The 10,626-nt window shown below is 46.0% G+C and overlaps 1 protein-coding gene across 1 annotated transcript; it reads right to left on the reverse strand.

Moving 5' to 3' along the window:
• Positions 1-215: 215 nt before the first annotated feature.
• On the reverse strand, positions 216-4,675 carry DYNLL1 (dynein light chain LC8-type 1). Its single transcript, XM_063144038.1, has 3 exons — positions 4,484-4,675; positions 2,088-2,225; positions 216-602 (listed from the first exon to the last, which is right to left on the reverse strand). Exons 2-3 carry the CDS (start codon positions 2,217-2,219, stop codon positions 465-467), a joined length of 270 nt encoding a protein of 89 aa, XP_063000108.1. The 5' UTR covers positions 2,220-2,225; positions 4,484-4,675; the 3' UTR covers positions 216-464.
• Between the last annotated feature and the right edge of the window lie 5,951 nt (positions 4,676-10,626).

Raw genomic sequence — 10,626 nt, forward strand, 5'->3', positions numbered from 1 at the left:
GGGAGGAGTTATCAGGTTCCATTAGCTCAACCGCTAGAGTATTATTGCCAAAAGCAAGCAGGACACGAATCTTGTGATTAAGCTTGGGAAGAATCCAGTTAATTTAGACAAATACGTAGCCGTTTCAATTTTAAATCCACAGTGCAAGAGCTGATAGTCATTTAGATGAACTGGGCTAAATATAGAACTATTAGAATAAGTTATTAAAGGCTGAGTATGCCCAACAGTTTTATTAGAAAAAGGAACTTTTTGAAAGAAAGAAAATACATACAAGTTCACTTTTTTGCTATTTTTTTATGGCCACAACAAAAACACAAATTGGTACAGAGGAGTACCTGTCCGTTAAAACAAAAGGCTTGAAGATCAAGGTATGTTCCCTGGGGAAGGCTGAAGACTTCAGTCTATTTGGAATTAGCGTGCAGTCCTGTAACCGAATGCATATTTGGGTGTAACAGTCCCATATTCTAACCAGATTTGAAGAGGAGAATAGCAACTTGACCCAGGTAGAAGTAGATGAAGTGTTTTGTCTCATGAGTCACATAACTGCCAAAATTTCGTCCCACAATGCAGTGCCAAGTAGGATTGTATTTCTTGTCAAACTCCTGGAAGAGAATAACTTAACATCTTAGTTTCAAAGGTGTTAAACAGTTTCACTCAATGAGGTATGCTAAATAATCTTGAGCAAGAATGAATTTGCCTTATTCTAATCACTTGGGCTGGGCCACACTGTGAACATATTTTTACTACATGATTGGAGCAAGTTGCTTGAGAACGGCTGCAAGGACATTCCATGCAAACTCACAGGTTTCGAATAGCACCAGGGGAAGAGAACACTACTGATTAGTAGTATAGGACTCCACACATATGAAGGTCTGGACTCTTAATTCAATTCACTTAAAAGGGCATGGTCTAGGAATTGTTAAGAATGTACATCAGTTTAAACCCCCAGAACACTAAGCATAGTAAATCTATGTGCACCAAAACAAGCCATTATGAAAACTAACTCATGGCTTGCAAGAGAAGTATACAGGGGCTGATATAAAACAGTGATGACAGCATTAGCGATTCTTCAAATTTCATAGACAATCCCCACAATAAGGTGTTGCAAATATTATTCCTTACAGTGTTTAAAAGCTGTTTATGTGCTGATGGCAGCAGTACTTTCTAATCCACAGAGGGCAACTTATCACTTTCAAGATGTTGTTGGACTGCAATTCCTATCAGCCCTAGTCAGAATCACCAGTGGTGAGGAATGATACGTGTTACAGTCCACTAACATCTGGGGAGCCACAAGTTGCCCATTCCATTCCAATCTCTCTCTATATATTTTGAAAGACAATGTTGTGAATGGCTTGTGATTTTTTAATGGTAAAACATACCGCTGATGTGCCTTACAACAGAGTTTCTTCCTTACAAAGGCTTGGAGTAATTCCATTTTCAACTAATTTATGTCAATTTTGTACCAAATCCCACATGGAGGGCTGATTCTGTGTGTGTTTTACAGGTCTAACTTCACATTGTAAGATTTGTGCTAGTCTATGTATCTCAGCTGATGTAATTTGTGTCATTGTGCTAGAAGTCTTCAGTCTGACATGTAGTTGTCAATGAATCAAATGTTAAGGGTTTGTCACTAATGTCATTCAATATCTGCCAGCCAGTGTCAGTATCTTGCTACAAGCCTAAGAGCTATGCTAAGAAATGCTTTTAGGTTACGTACACTCCACTGCCTCCTTAAAGAACAATGGCATATGTTTTCACAGAGAGTCTTATGTTCTTCTCAGCAGCTCAGCCAAGTTCAGAGAACTATAGATGTTTTTCAGCCCTCTAGGATTAATTCAGATACAGACATGCAACTGAACCACCCACATTGACCAGACTGTGAAGCTGTAGGGAAATGGCCAACTCCTCCCTGGCAGACTGGATCATTCCTAAGATTCCGCCCCCCTATACACACACGCACACACTCTACCACCTTTGCCAATTAAGAATTTTGTGGGCACAATTTCATGTGCTTAGATTTTCTCAGTAGTAGCTTCTCTATACTAAGAATTCTGAACTAGCAGTATGCAATAATGATTTGGAATTACCTTCTTTATGTGGGCAGCAATATCCTTCTCAATGTTGTATTTTTCCAAGGCCTGTGTAGCACACTCCACAGAGTCCTGCTGCATTTCCTCAGACATGTCCGCATTCTTGATCACAGCTTTTCGATCACTCATGGTTACCTGGGAAGCACAATGGTCAAGAATTAATAACCCATGCTAGTAGCACCATCAGTTCTGTAATGGAAGCAGAGTTTCCAGAAGTATCTCTCCAATCTCTTAGAAACACATGAGGAGATCAGGATCGCTTGTTACCATTTCTGATGAGCTAAAGAATACCTATGCAGTTGATTTCCTCCCACTGTTTTAACAGATCCAGTCTATAAGACTCTTTCTGCAGGAAGAGACCAATATGCTAAACACTTTAAGTTGCATGGCAAATGTGCAGCAGTACAACACAGACCCTATCTTGGAAGCTGAGCTGAACAATGTACACACTACTGAAATGAGACTCTTGAACGAAGGAAACATTACATGCACCTTTCTGTCGTGCAGATCACATTATATGAGAGCAGAACCTAACTGTTCCCAGATGTCTCAGTGCCCACCCACCCCACAGGAATGCAACTAACATATATCCTTCATTACCATTCAACCTGAAAGCTTATTTATTCAGAATTACTAAGAAACACCCAGCAGCTCCACCAATATTCCTTAATAATCCTCCAAAGACACCCACAGTCCCTGTCACTCAAATCATATTCTGATATATCACTTTCAGTGCCAATAGCCCTTGGTGCATTTCTCCCTCAGAAACACTCCGAGATATTAACTCCATGAAATCACTTTACCCAGTCGTGCCCCTTCCCATCTTAAGGCTACTATCTCAAAAATAAACTCCACCCACCTCCTTCACTCCTGTAAGGCCCCCAACAGTTAACACCCACAAAGAACAATCCATAATTCCCAACATAATGCCCCTAATCACCAATTAGCCTTCCACAGTCATAGCCCCCCCCTCCCCCCAAATGTTAATGGATCCATGCAGGGAAATCATCCCTGCAAATGAACACACCCAAAATAGTTTTCTCCATACAGGAGGGAAGGAAAAATGGGGCGAGGCTGTGCTATCCTCACCCTCAGACAGGAGTCACTGTTTATGCACTGCTCCCCTCAAGAGGCCCGCCCCTCAAACTATTGTTTTTATATCATGTTTTATACTGTTTGTTTTATACTTTGAATGGTTTTAATTTTTGTGAACCGCCCAGAGAGCTTTGGCTATTGGACTGTATAAAAATGCAATAAATAAATAAATTTTGATTCCTTCCCTCTCATATTCCCTATACCTTCTGTCTATTGCTTGTATTAAATTTTAAACTGTAAACTGGGACTTAAAACATTGCACAAATGTCTAGCACATTATTTTAAGGGATTTTAATTTAGAGAATATCCGGAGACACCCAGAGAGACACCCCGCCCCCAAATCAATGCATATAAGGAGTCTGGGTGTTTTATAAATAATTCTTACAAAACTGTAAGAGACATTAGATCTACTTCCGAAGTTGCAATGCCCTACACATTTCACAATATGCCCACCACCACCACACACAAGCCGCCCTCCCAAAACTCCACGCCTGCCCCAGAAACTCCCTATACATCTTCCCTTCCACCATCCCAGGACCCCTCCCACATAGTACACTTGGCATTTAAGGGCACCCCCCCTCAGCTGCCCATTTTGCCCACGAGGCGTATCCAAGAATCCCAGCCGCACCCACACAACTATTCTGCGCGTTTTAATTATACCTTTCCACATGCTTTGCGTCCCCACCCCAAACGCTAACTACAGACCCATCTGCGATGCTTTAAGCTGTACACTACCTAGCAGATAATAATAATAATAATAATAATAATAATAATAATAATAGCAGCAGCAGCAGCAGCAGCCCCCCCGTTGTTCCGAAAAATATATCCCCACCCCAACGTTTACAAAATCCCATTTTCATGGCTCCTCCCATTCGCACGTTGTTGCAAATCCCAGGGTCTAGCTGGGATTTTATACGGATTTCGGTATTGTGCAGCGCCTAACACAAGGGCTATTCCAAAACGTTTTAAAGCGTTTGTGATTGGGGGTTTTTTTTTGGGGGGGGGCGTAAAAAAGAAGCAGAACCTCTAAGGCTTTATTAGAAGCAGTGAGGGCCGTTGCGCCTGTTCAGTGCCCCCCCCTCTGCCCCCCACCCCTCGTGGCTTCATTCGGCTCTTGTTTCAGACCGAATAGACGGCGGTGTCGGCATTACTCGTAACAGCGCCCCCCCTCAGCCGACGCCCCTCAGCCCCCCCCCCCCCTCAGCCCCGGCGTTGCGGCTCCGCCAGGCACCCTACTCGCAGCCCCTTCAGCCGCCCGCGGACAGCGTGGCCCCTGCGCAGCTTAACGCGCCCCTCACCGTGTGCTGCTGGGCTGCTTCCGAGGACGGCGGGAAGGGATGTTGGTGGAGCGGACGAGCAAGTTGTCCCCTCCGCGCTCGTCCGGTTCGCCCGTCGCGTAACGAACTGAGGAGAGGCCCGCGCGCGCTCAGCCGCCCTGCTCGCCTTCGCCCGCGACAGACAGACTTCGAGTGCCGCCTCGGCCGGCCGCTCCCGCCCTTCCCTCCCTTCGCTGCCGGCAGCCGCGCCCAACCCCCCTCCGCCGGCGACGGTCATTGGCTACGACAACAATAAGCCCGGCAGCCCATTGGGTAATCCGCCTCTGCCTCCAGTAGAGTTTTATTGTTGCATTTTGTTGCGGGCCGGCATGCACCGCGCCGGCGTCCGTTGCCGTGGTGACGGGGGTGGCGGCGGCTGGTTGAGCCTGGCCTCGTCAGCTGGCCTAGCCACGAGGCCGGGCAGGGAGTGGCGGTGCTGCGTAGGCCCAGGCAGCGCGCGCTCCCTATACGTCCCCCACCCCGACCCACAGGGCCTCAGGGCGCCACAGAGGCGCAGTGGCCCAAACCCACCCAGCCCCAAGCGTTGCTCTGAGTAGTTGGGCATGTGGGGTAATTGGCCGAGTGCCTCTGGACAGATGCAGAGATCGTTGTCCTGAGAGAAAGAAGTGGAGTGGGGCGGTGTTAATGAATTCCCCCCCCCCATTTCTATACTGCCCAATAGCTGAAAGTCTCTGGACGATAGAAGGGGAACATGTCCCTGAGCATGTGCAGAATGCCACTCTGTTCAACTGTTCAACTAGGTGTTTTATGGATTCTGAGCCCTATGCCTCGTCATTCAGTTGCCTGCCTGAACTAATGGTCACTGCCCTGCCCTGGAGGAGCCCCCAGGTTGTTGCCTCCTGTGAGGAAGAGGCTTGGCCTGGGCAGCCAGGCCTGCAGGGCAGTTAGAAGACAAATGGGTACATCCACAATCTTGCCCAATACACTATAAAGTGATGCTAGCCGCCCCTGCAGTCCTATCTTTGGTGTATGTGATTCATAACATATTGCAGATGTGGGGAACTTGTTTCAATCCAAGGGCTGAATTCAATTTTCAAGAAGCTCTTCAGAGCTGCATTCCAGTGGCTGGCAGTGCCAAAGGCAAAGTAACTAAGCCTTAAGAAACCTTTTACAATGGGGAAAACATTGCACAAAAGTCAGGAATTCCCCCAAATAGTTGTAAGCATCTGGGGTACCCTGGAGGGTTTGATGGAACTCCAGGCCTGCGTTTCCATTCCTCTGACATACAGCAAGTGCACTACAGTAGAAGCACGTTTCCATGAGAGTCATTAGTTTTTTATAACAGCAAACATGCACAGCAAGTACGGCTGGGATGGATTTTCTTTATAGACTGATATTTGGTTGAAGAACAAGAAGCAGAAGGTAGGAATAAACAGACAGTTTTTTCACAACGTTAGGAAGTCAGGATTGGGGACTGCTAAGGATGTGAATTGGGAGGGGTTGGTGCTATTCAGTTTGTTCATCAGAGCTTTGAAGTCAGGTGAGGAGTGAGTTAGCCAAGTTTTTGGATGATACCAAATTATTACGGATAGTGGAAAACAAAGACTGGGAAGAGCTCCAAAATGATCTCTCCTAACAGGCAGCAAAATGTCAAGTGTGATTTAGTGTAACGTGATGATATACATTGGGGGGAAAACACCGAACTTTACATATACACTGATGGGTCTGGACTGATGGTGACTAACCAGAAGGTCCTGGTGGATAGCTTAATGAAAACGTTAAAGCCGCCTCTCTTGTTGCCACTCTACAAGATGCCTTCCTGACTTTAAGGGCACCACTTTAGTTGGGAAATCCATGAGGCTATCTTTAAACTGCCTATCTAATACAATCCAATCATAAAGCACCTTCACCTTTAGATTAGGAAGTTAGAGTGCCAACTGGTTACCTAAACTTTTGCAGTGCTTAGAAAGCCTTAAGTCATTGAAAATAGGCGTTCCTATTCAGTCCCTGTAGCCAAAACACTCCCAGCTGTTGCTCTGGAGTGCTTTTGGTTGAATCTATAACTGCTCTTATATCTGGCGACTCAGCAATGCTTCATTGTGGGACCTAGCATGGACAGACACCTTACATGAGCTCTAAGAGCCACCCAAGGTTTGCTTGGTTTGCTGCCTGTTCCTCACAATTCATTCCCTCTCCTCCTCTGGTGCCTCAGCCACATTTACAGGGCCAGAGTTTTTCTCTTTCTTGTTATACCCAAATATACCTTGTATATCCAAATAAACAGCTTCACACCCTGAGAAGTGCCCATTGCTGCATTCTACCACATTCATCTCAGCAGGGTTGCACACCCACACTGGAAGCCTGCTTGTTTTCATAGGTAATTGGTTTCATTGTCGTTCTGCTACAACAGTCAGGAAGTTTTTCCTGATGTCCAGCCGGAATCTGGCTTCCTGTCACTTGAGCCCATTATTCCATGCTATAACTGTTGCATGGAGGGACCTCCATTTTGTTAGCATAGCTGTGGATCTTGCTGGTCTTCTCTCCTGTACCCAAGGGGCAACTGTGCAATAGAAAATAGGATGGTTAGTATTTTTCTTTTATATATGTAGATGACATTGTATTATCTTTGAACAGGGATGGTCTTAAAAAGCAGATGGGTCTGCTGACAAATTTTGCCAGAAGGAACAGCTTAGTATTAGTTATACTAAAACCAAAGTGGTTGCTTTTGGTAAGTGATCTATACTTAACTGGTCAATTTCAAATAACCATATTCAAAAGGTTAAAATATTTACGATGCAATCCTATGGTCCTGGGACCATTCCAGGAGCCATGGGAAAGATTGGATCCCCTCTCCAAGGTCAGAGAGAGAGAGCTCAGACTTCAGAGGTGGGGATCCAACCTCAAATACCTCCACCGTCCCCCATAGAAAGATCTGTGTCCCTCACCCTTGCAATGTCAGAGCTCTGATGTTGGAAAGGGGGGGGAAGAGACGATCCGGGGTATGGCATGGACAGAGCCCCTATCCATGTTCCAAGCCCAGGAGAATTGTCAGCCCTGGAATTGGCCTAAAGGATTTCCTTCACATTGCTTGCTTAAAAAAGCTTTTAAGAAAAACAACCAGAGGAAAGGTGGCAATGAGTGCTTCTCTTTCACTTCCACCCTGTTGGCAGACACCTGGCAGGATGTTGAATATGTCAGGTACTCTGATTCAGAGTGCTCCAAACTCAACAATAGGATTCTGTTACTTGTCTGTTGTTGTTTGCAACCAATTCCTATTGAAGGGTCCAGCAGGGTGCCATTCTTATTGAAGTAAGGCTTAGGCCACAGCTAGACCTAAGGTTTATCCTGGGATCATCCAGGGTTCGCCCCTGCCTGAGCACTGGATTCCCTGTGTGTCACCTAGATGAACAGGTTTGACCCCTGGACGATCCAGGGATAAACCTTAGGTCTAGCTATGGCCTTATTGTGGGAGGTATCTTAAAGGTTTTTTGTTTGTTTTTTACCCCAAGGATTGTCCCTCCTTAAAATATTTTCAGTGGAAGTTGTCCCTTCTGTGTTATACGGTGCAGTGTTTTTGGCCTTTAGAGTGCAATGCTAGGCATGTTTAGATAGAAAAGAGTCCTACAGCTCCCAATATGGCTGGCTGGAGGCATACTGGGAGTTCATAGAATCATAGAATAACAGAGTTGGAAGGGGCCTACAAGGCCGAGTCCAACCCCCTGCTCAATGCAGGAATCCACCCTAAAGCATCCCTGACAGATGATGGTCCAGCTGCCTCTTGTGTGGGAGAGCCCACAACCTCACCAGGCAACTGATTCCATTGTGGTACTGCTCTAACAGTCAGGAAGTTTTGCCTGATGTCCAGCTGGAATCTGGCTTCCTTTAACTTGAGCCCATTATTCCGTGTCCTGCACTCTGGGAGGATCGAGAAGACATCCTGGCCCTCCTCTGTGTGACAACCTTTTAAGTATTTGAAGAGTGCTATTATGTCTCCCCTCATTCTTCTCTTCTCCAGGCTAAACATGCCCAGTTCTTTCAGTCATAGGGCTTTGTTTCCAGACCCCTGATCATCCTGGTTGCCCTTCTCTGAACACGCTTCAGCTTGTCTGTGTCCTTCTTGAATTGTGGATCCCAGAACTGGATGCAATACTCTAGATGAGGCCTAACCAGGGCCGAATAGAGAGGAACCAGTACCTCACGTGATTTGGAAGCTATACTTCTATTAATGCAGCCTAAAATAGCATTTATTTATTATTTATTTATTTATTTAGAATATTTATATACTGCTCCCCATTGAAAAATTTCAGAGCGGTGTACAATGTAAAATGAAAATAAAAACAGAATAAAAACAGTTAAAACAAAATTTAAAAGAAGCAATAACAGTAATCCAAGGCTGCATGTTAGAGAAAGGCTTCTTGGAATAAAGATGTTTTCAGGAGGCGCCGAAAGGAGTACAAGGTTGGCGCCTGCCTGACCTCCAGAGGCAGGGAATTCCACAGGAGGGGCACCACCACGCTGAAGGCTCTTCCCTTGGTGGATTCCAATCAGAGATTGGATCTATGTGGAACCACCAGGAGCAGGCCCTCGGATGACCTCAGTGACCGGGCAGGTTGGTAAGGGAGAAGGCGCTCTCTCAGGTATCCTGGTCCCAAGTTGTTTAGGGCTTTCTTGCAGAAAGAGTGCTTATCAACGGTACCTTCTCAAACTGGGGGGTGGTAACGAGTGGGGTACTGTAGGGCTCAGTCCTGGTCCCAGTGCTCCTCAACATTTTTATTACTGATTTGGATGAGCAGGTGCAGGGAATGCTTATCAGATTTGCAGATGACACAAAATTGGGTGGGATAGCAAATACCCTGGAAGACAGAAACAAGCTTCAAAGTGATGTTGATAGTCTGGAGTGCTGGGCTGAAAATAACAGAATGAAATTTAATAAGGGTAAATGCCAAGTTCTACACCTAGGAGAAAGAAACCAAATGCACAGTTACAAGATGAAGGATACTTGGATCAGCAATACTACAAGCAAGAAGGATCTTGGAATTGTTGTAGATCACAAGATGACTAAGAGCCAGCAGTGTGACGTGGCTGCAAAAAAAGCAAATGCTATTTTGGGCTGCATTAATAGAAGTATAGCTTCCAAATTGCACAAGGTACTAGTTCCTTGTGCACTGGTTAGCCCTTATCTTGAGTATTGTGTCCAGTTCTGGGCACCACACTTCAAGAAGGATGCAGACAAGCTGGAGTATGTTCAGAGGAGGGCAATGAGGGTGATCAAGAGTCTGGAAACAAAGCCCTATGAAGAGGGACTGAAAGAACTGGGCATGTTTAGCCTTGAGAAGATTGAGGCCGTAGCTAGACCTAAGGTCTATCCCAGGATTGTCCTGGGGTCAAACCTGTTCATCTAAGTGCCACACAGGGCATCCAACGCTCAGGCAGGGACAAACTCGGGATGATCCTGGGATAAACCTTGGGTCTAGCTACGGCCTGAGGGGAAACTCTTTAAGTCCTTCAAAGGTTGTCACACAGAGGAGGGCCAGGATCTCTTCTCGATCCTCCCAGAGTGCAGGACATGGAATAATGGTCTCAAGTTACAGGAATTCAGATTCCGGCTGGACACTCCTGAATGTTAGAGCAGTAGACAATGGAACCAGTGACCTAGGGAGGTTGTGGGCTCTCCCACACTGGAAGTATTCAAGAGGCAGCTGTCAGGGATGCTTTAGGGTGGGTTTCTGCATTGAGCAGGGGGTTGGACTCAATGGCCTTAGAGGCCCCTTCCAACTCTACGATTCTATGGTCCTCTTCATAAGGATTCATGTGAAAAATATCTGACCAAGTTTGGGAAGGTTTTGTTACACCTAGTGAACCTGAACTGTACAAGCGCCCAAACCCCTGTCTTTGCTTCTACGTTATTTTGGAGGGAGGGGTCCCGGCTGCTACTCAGATTTCTCCATTGCTCTCTACGTCTTTTATCCGTTGTAACCGTTGTAGCCTTTTAGGCCAGGAACTCTCCACGACGATTACTCTAGGGACTTGTCAATCTAACGTTTAAGTCTCTCGCGCGTGGATGCGTTAGAATTCATCGGAGCATGCGCGGCCGCAGTCGTCCACGCGTGCGCACTACATAGGGATGGGGGGAAAGGGTTGATCTCTCCCCCCCCCCCCGCGCC

The sequence above is a fragment of the Elgaria multicarinata genome, chromosome 18 (assembly GCF_023053635.1).
Source record: "Elgaria multicarinata webbii isolate HBS135686 ecotype San Diego chromosome 18, rElgMul1.1.pri, whole genome shotgun sequence".
In the NCBI taxonomy this organism is placed as follows: Eukaryota; Metazoa; Chordata; class Lepidosauria; order Squamata; family Anguidae; genus Elgaria; species Elgaria multicarinata.